This window comes from Rhinopithecus roxellana, chromosome 8 (genome assembly GCF_007565055.1).
Source record: "Rhinopithecus roxellana isolate Shanxi Qingling chromosome 8, ASM756505v1, whole genome shotgun sequence".
NCBI classification, from domain to species: Eukaryota; Metazoa; Chordata; class Mammalia; order Primates; family Cercopithecidae; genus Rhinopithecus; species Rhinopithecus roxellana.
This window is the reverse complement of record NC_044556.1, coordinates 71,123,182-71,131,304: the sequence shown is the minus strand read 5'-3', so window position 1 is coordinate 71,131,304 and position 8,123 is coordinate 71,123,182. Positions and strand designations below refer to the sequence as shown.

The window sequence follows — 8,123 nt, the reverse complement described above, 5'->3', positions numbered from 1 at the left end:
TGACACCACACAGACAGCTGCTACAATCAAAGAATGGCTGAGTGTTCTCTTGCCTCGGGTAAGTGAACAGTGAGAACTTTACCATCTCCATCTCCAGTACTCCCACACCCAAAAGGCAAAAAGTATTCCAGAGTGGGGCACTAAAATCTTTCCAGGGAAAAACTCAGAAATGAGCTCTGTGATATGCTCCCTGCTCACCAGTAGAAAACATTGTTCCAGTTTCTTCCTTTGTACCTACTAGAGAGTGCTTTTCTGATTATGAAATGGGCCCATCTCATTTCCAGCGGTTAGCCAACCCTCCTCCCACGTTCCATGTGTGTGCCTGTTTCTATGTGATCTGAACTGTTGAGACTTGGTTTATGTTACTCAAGCCTCTAAGAGTTAAGAACAAGGTTACCCAGATCCTGAGAGGTAAAAATTTATTGATTTCTATCATATCAGCATGTTATGATATGGTCACGCCCGCTCATACAGCTGACTTCTTAGAGCCAAAAGAGAATTTTTTTCCTTTTAAAAATACAGTTGTTCAGCAGGAAAAAACATTTTAAAAACAAGCATTTTCATATTAAGTGGAAATTAAAAACAAGGGCTCCCCCCCTCCCCCCACCAACTCATGAGGAATAGGGCTGGTCAGCAATAGATCTCTGAGTGCCTCCAATTTGTTTTCAGGCCTCTGTCCCCAGTCTGTTCCTTGTCTTCCACAGAAAGTAGTTCCAGGGGAAAAAGAAATTAGAATCTCACCAAAACAGCAGCCTAAATACAGATAGAAAAATAAGAGGTAGACACAACTGTAACGATTTAACTCATTTGGTAGATTGTGCAAGATATTTTAATATTTAAAATTTTCAGTGGGATCAAATAAGGTCTACAAATACCTAAACAATTGATGTTTTAAATGCTAACATCTTAGAGATGCCTATACCACAGTTTACTTAGCTTTGAGAAATGAAAGTATAAAGCCGACTTTAGAAATATGCAAGCTTCCCATGTATTTCAGTAAACGTTTTCTTTCTATCACATTCTTCAAAATCAAAAGTTTGCTGTGTAGGACTGACATTAATGCTTTTCCTACCCTTTAAAGCCCTTGCCAGGGTCAGTGATAGGAATTTCCTGAGTTCAGCAAGTACATTAACTATGAGAAGTTTATTCAACACTAATAGTTAAGAAAAAAGGATGGGGCAGTGGTGTGCTGGATACAGCCCCTACTGGCTCCCAAGAGCCAATGGTTACATTTTAGAATTTTGCCTGCAGTTGTTAAGCATTGGTTATTAAAATTGAATCATATAAATTTACAACTAATGTTAAAGCTAAAAGTGGTTTCGGCTTAATAAGTCTAATATGTACTATGGTAAGAAACAGTTTTAACAGTAGAGCACATATCAGATTGAATGACAATAAATTCATTGGGAAATGAGTTAGATTAGGACAGTCTGCTGTTTTTCAAATCATGGTTGAAATACAATCAATCATAGGTTGACTGTAGTAGTTCAGCAAAAAGCAATTAAGCATCCTTTTAAAAAAGCATTTTAGTTCTTTCCTGAGCAACTAAGTATACTGTGAGAATCAATTGGCTATATGGGATTTACAATAAAGTATTTATATATTATTATTTGTTAATTGTGTTATATGTTCTTGCTATCAGCAAAATTTATAACAAACATGTATAGCTGAATACATAATTTTTTCCCAGAAGAGTGGACTGCTAAACATTTACCAGCACACCACTGGATTGGGAGAATGGGGAGAAAGGGGGAAATATTTTTAAACCAAAGAAGGAAGTCTGATGTTTTTTCATTTGGTTTTTCAGTTTGCTTGCAGCATCCAACTGCCACAGTGAGCTTTAAGTACCTGCCTGCAGATGTTAATGCCCAAACAGCTCTGGTAAAACACACATGCCCCCTCCCCACTACTAAGAATTAAAAGCACTTTACTTGAAAAAAATCAACTTTATTTTTTCTAGGTTAAAAAAAATAGAACCAGCTATTAGTTTTTGTTGAGAAAATGCTTCTTTTGGTGTTCACATCTAAACTTCTGAGAAGGTGATCTGGTTACTAAAATCACCCCAAATGCATTCATAAACCAGATCCACGTGTGACCAGCCCTTTACAAAAATTAATTACAGTTGCCACAGCCTTTACATTCATTCTTATCACACGTTACAACATGCAGATAACACAAAGAAAGGTCAACAAGCTGAAGTAAACATTACAGCATCAGGAAAATGAAAACTCATCTGTATAAAATAAATACAATTCTGTAATAATTGTAAAGAAAATGAAAGCACTTAATAAAAATAATGGCAGTTGAATGTATAACTGTCTCATCACCCAATCATAAAATAAGTTACTGTAAAATGCATAGACTCCTTACATGTAAAGAATGTGTGCATCACAGTCATGTGTTCAACAGTTTTACACAATAAAAATAAAGCCATTCAAGATATGTGTGCATACTTTGCAACTAGAATACACTTAAAAAACGTTTGCTCTTTAAACTGTCTTAAAAAAATATTAAATGTAAAAACCCTCAGATGGAAATTTTGCAGAAAAATCCATATTTTATCTTCCATATGGCTACAGTCACCCTTCCCCAACAGTTCAGCACCCTCAGCTTATTCCCAGGGTCCAGTTCCTAATTGTTGGGGAGTGGTGCAAAATGATTACAATAAAGCACCAACCAATGACTGCTCCAGAGAATACCCAGCCCTTCTGTGATCTGGAAATCTCTAACTTAGATGGTTTTGGTCCCAAACATATTAGTCTCTACCCTTCCTGCTGCCCACTGCTGCTTTTGACTTTGTTCTTCATGTTAACAGATATAAGGCTCATAGCACTGCAGAGCAAAAAAACCTAACAAACCATTTTTATCCATCCTCTGTGGACCAGAGCTGAACACACTCATAATGGTAACTCTGGAGTGAAGTCCTGTGTAATGACTTCAAAAAAAAAAAAACAAACAAACAAACAAACAAAAAAAACAATTAACTCTTCCTACTCAGTAGTGCAAATAAAACATTTTCTTTTCAAATATAAAAATAATCCAAGAAGACTATCCATGATTAAAGGCTACTCTGTATGATTAACCAGGTCCAACTAGTTCAGAAGAGTCTTTAGGGAAGTGATTGTCAAAAAACACTCAGACAAATCCACAAGAAGTGAGCAACATGAGCAAAGAATGAAGAGGCATTCTTAACATGAATCCAAGATAGCAAAGCTAGAATAATGTTCCCAGGTTTACATTTGGTGATTTCAGATTTCATTTTCATAAAAAGGCTTGAGAACAATGCCAATACTGTCAACTATTGACTATTCAGGGATGCTTTTCTAACCCATAGATTATTCAGGCTTCTGTATTTACTCTTCCTGATAGCTGTTTGTCTTTCCATATAATTTCACTACTCATTAACATAGTCATAAACATATAGGCAAAAAACCCCTAAGAAACAACTTAAACCATTTAGTTAGTAAGCATTCCTAGAAAAAAATAAGTCTGATGAGAATAAGAATTCAAGCTCTTAAATAAAAGTAATTTTTGGTTTACCTATCATTTATTACCAGATTATCTATCCAGAAATTAATTAATCTAGTAATCCTTCCTTTACAGTGGAAAGTTAAGGATTGGCTGTAATATTAAAGACTAATATGACAGATCTGAACTCACAGCTATCTTCTTTTTTAATATACTTTTGGAATCCTCAATGAATTTGTTTGCTTACCCAACACATTATTTTCCATTCTGTAATTTTTCTTTACCTTCCGTTACTTATAGGTCTCTCTGCCATTTAAGTATAGTTCACCACCAATAATTGTTTCTGAAGTTAAGGGTGACCTGCTGGCTTGGTCACTTTTGTAGTGACTGGACCTGCCTGTGGTCATGCAGATCTCCATCATTGTAACTCATCAATACCAAGATTCCAGTAATGGATTCTCAACCTTGTCTGCCGTGGGAATCTAGGCAGTCTAGCCAAGACCAAGAAGAGCTGAGCTTCTACAAGCTACTGATATAAAACTGGCATAGTTTTATTTTCTTTCCTCTTGACAAAATATATACACTTTAAACGTCCTTTCATCTCCCTTCACAAAGTACAAATCAGGAATTTTTCTTCAGTTTTGTACAGTGGCATATTGCTGCTTCCCCAAATTGCCATATAAGAACACTGATTCTCTCTTTACCTTCTCTAGTGCAAGCAGAAGAACTCCAGTTACTGATAAGGAAAGCACTACCAATGCTTTCAAACATATTTTGCAAACAGAAGAGAGAGAACATGTTAAATAATCAAAGAGGGATAGGGCACATCAAATACACATCTATTTACAACTCACAGAAATATTTTCAAAAATTAACTCACATATCTATTGGTATTTGCCACCCTGGAGACTGTGAAAATGATACTGCACTTGAAAAGTAAAGCATCTTCTAGGATAGTTTAATGTGTACAGTATATTTAACAATATCATGTTCCTTTGGAGCACAGTGATGTCAAAAGTGGCCCTCAGCCACATTTATGTATGCATGTTCGCATTTATTTTTGGATAGGAGAGCTGGTCACTCTACCCTGTGGCTTGCTGTAGCAATGAGGAAAGGGTCTGTCAGCTAGGACTGTGCACGCTGTATTTGACAGTGAGCAACCTCTCCCCCAGATGGCTGACTAATCCCTCAAGTGAACAATTTCATTTCATCCAGTAATTTAGTGGTGCTTGCTGGGCCTCAAACAGAAGCATCATTAAGCTTCTGTTGGGCTTTCTGTCATCATCCACACCTCTAAATTAGATTGGTTTCACTTATTCACTGTCACTGTAGAACACATAATGAAATGCTTAGATTTCAAAAAAATTGCATTTTATAACAACCAGTCCCCAAACCAAACACATTAACACTGTCTTCTGCATTTTACCAGTGGTAGTATAATATTCAGTGAGGTATTTCAGTTAATGCATCATTCTCTTTCACATACGCACTGAGCTATCCTAAATATGAAGCTGCTCTGGGCTTTTATTTGGTGTCGCTTTACCTTTCCCACATAACTGGGGAAAACTCATATCTTCTCTGTTTTTTGGTTTATTTTAAAATAGAAAACATTAACTGTTTTTTGTTTTATAGCCTACTTCTCAAAATTGTTATTTGTGTGATTAGTGACAACGGGGGAATCTACAACGCTCATATCACAGTAAACTATCACTGACTTACTAGGATCTTAATAGTCTTACAATCCCAAACAAAAACCCTCCTCATCTTACTGATGCAGTACCAGCACTTTTAGAGAAGGGTGTGGTTCTCTTGTGAGGTAAATTGTACAAACACAGCAACGTATTCCTAAAAAATGTTTTCTAGAAATAGAAACTTGACTTTACCCTCTTCAAAAGCAACTGGAGGCTGGGCGTGGTGGCTCATGCCTCTAATCCCAGCATTTTTGGAGGCCGGGGCAGGTGGATCACCTGAGGTCAGGAGTTCGAGGCCAGCCTGGCCAACACGGTGAAACCCCATCTCTACTAAAAGTTCAAAAATTAGCAGGGCACGATGGTGGGTGTCTGTAGTCCCAGCCACTTGGGAGGCTGAGGCAGGAGAATTGCTCGAACCTGGGAGGCAGAGACTGCAGTGAGCTGAGATCACGCCATTGCACTACAGCCTGGGCAACAGAGTAAGACTGTCTTAAAAAAAAAAGAAAAAGAAAAAGCAACTGGAAGTGATTAGGGGAGCTTTTTGTGCTGGTCTCTTTCCTAATTACACTCACCCTGACAGGGGCAGCTCCTTGATGTGATGATTCAACAGACCACTGTCTGCACAGGTCCTCGGGGTGCCATAGGAGAACCTGTCACCATTATAAGCCACTAGCTCTTATTTTTCTATAAACTAGCCTATTTCCCCTTAAATTGATCATTTATATGTTCTATATTAATTTGTTTCAACCATCCCCAAATGCATTTAGTGCCAATGTCAAAATGGAAAAAATAAAGCCTCTGAGCAACAGAGGCATCACGTCAGGGTGGCGTCCAAGGCAGGATGGTGCTGGAGAGCATTGGCAGGCAAATAAACACACAGTGACAAGACAGTTCTCGAGAACCTCACACACTACTATGCTCCCATTTGTTTTCAGGCTGTATTACTAACTCTTTGCTATATCTGCATCTCAAAAAAGTGCATTTTGTAAAATTATCAATTTATGATATGCCTCTGATACAAAATGAGAAATCAGGTAAGGAAAAGCACGAGTGCATGTAAACACAGTGTTGGATCGAGCTAGCTTTTGTAAAGAAAACATCCAGTACCAGAAGGGGTCCAGTGGACACTGCTTTTCCCCCACAGAGAATGCCAACAATGTACCTCAGTTAGCTGTTGAAGACTGGAGTTTGTTACTGCAAATGACAGGGAAAGAGTTCTTCGTGAGGTGCCAATCAGCTCCCCTCAAGGTTACTGAGTTGGTGGAAATGTGGGCGTTCTAGAGTACTGCCCTAATATAGACTACAGGTAAGAGGGATGAATATAACTTTCTGAGTTTCAACTAAATTGTCAAGTGTAACTGGTGGCAACAGAATTTCTCTCAGATAGTCTTCTAGGATGATTTTATGATTTCCTCTTCTCCAAATGTGATGTTTGCTTAAATATGTGATAGAGTGTATCTTTTTAAAACATGTTCTTAAAATATATTAGCAGGTCATTATATTACTAATCCTCATTTTAGTAGAGTTTTAAAATATCCCAAAGGGGGATAAATATTAATCCATCCATTGAATTTCTTTTGCTTTTTTTTTTTTTAAATATATTCTGATTTGCACATGTAAAATAATGCACACTTTTGAAAGAAAGTCTCAACTCCTATGGTGACCTTGACAAGTCCACGTCAATTCCTAAAACAGGCAATGGTAAAAATACTGAATGATGTTGTACCACATATAGCCTGACAAAAATGCAAAAGACTGTATGAGAAATATCCACATGTTGCTGAGGGTCATCTCCCTGGAAACAGCTTCCTTATGGCCCTTGGAAGGTGGAAAAGCTCCTAAAAGACAAGATAGAAATATTAGCTTGTTTTACTCTGTAGTGGTAGGTCTCCTGGAATAAAAGTTGAATATTAGCTTAACTAGAGTTGTACATGTGTGTGTTAAAGCACCTTCAGTGACCTTCCAGGGCCCCAGAGGAGAGATTTTACTTGAAATACAATTTCCATACTACCTAGCCCCTTTTTGCCTCTGAGCCTTTGCTTTTTCTCTGCCTGTAATGCTCTCCTCCTCCACTTAGTGAATAGCTGGCTCATGTGCATCCTTTCCATATCAGAAAAAATACTCCCCTTCCCCCCCTTCCCATCTCTGTTTATTTCCTTCCTGGAACTTTTCCCAATTGGTCATGATCCCAATTCTCTTTCTTTCTGCAAACGTATTTGCCACATCTCCCACTGGAATATAATCTGCATGAGAACAGGCACTCTAGCTGCCTTGTCTCTGCTGGATACCTAAAGATTCCCACAGTGGTCCAGGACCCAGGATTATGTGAGATTGACATGAAATAATTTCTGAAATAGCATACTTTATGCTGATTCCTCTATTTACAAATTGTTTTTTGTCAAAAAAGTAGTTGTATAACACTGACATTATTTTCAAAAGGCGATATGCTTTATGAAATATATCTTAATAATAAAAGAAATACAAAGTAAACAGATGTCTTTAAATTCGTTTCTGGAAAGGAATGCTAGATCACTTCATAGAGCAATATTACCTAAGGTCATCATGATAACACTCTTCAGCATTTCAAATATTCTTTGTCCTTACTGATAATCCCCAGGGTAAGCTGATTCATGAGGGGATTTGCTTCTCACAAGCAATTTACAGAGTGCATTTTCAAGTTTCAAGATCTAATATGCAAACAGCTTTCTTTAAAAGAGGCTTCCATTATTGTTGCTATAATTTAACAACTATTTAAAGGTTACTGTGTACCTGTTTCATAAAAATGTGATAAGAGGTCTTCTTTTTCAACAAACCGTTGATAGAGCCAAGTGGTAAGGTCATCAGTTTCCAGGGGTACATCTTTAATTGGAAAGATCCTTTTAAGGGTTAGAAGAAAAGAACAAAAACTACTTTAATTCAGAAGTCAAAATTATTCAGAACCACAACTTATGATGAAAAGCTGAA

General features: G+C 37.4%; 1 protein-coding gene across 4 annotated transcripts in view; it reads right to left on the bottom strand.

The window, feature by feature from the left end:
* Positions 1-402: 402 nt before the first annotated feature.
* LPGAT1 (lysophosphatidylglycerol acyltransferase 1) overlaps positions 403-8,123 on the bottom strand; it is a 93,651-nt gene continuing 85,930 nt past the window's right edge. For 3 of the 4 annotated variants that reach the window (XM_030935635.1, XM_030935637.1, XM_030935638.1), the window contains 2 exons: positions 7,929-8,035; positions 1,932-6,997 (listed from right to left, as the gene is read on the bottom strand). In XM_030935635.1, the coding sequence (XP_030791495.1) occupies positions 6,846-6,997; positions 7,929-8,035 (259 nt within the window). In that variant the 3' untranslated portion in view covers positions 1,932-6,845. Of the gene's footprint in view, positions 6,998-7,928; positions 8,036-8,123 lie in introns of all 4 variants that reach the window. The other variant, XM_030935634.1, reaches the window with a different exon arrangement.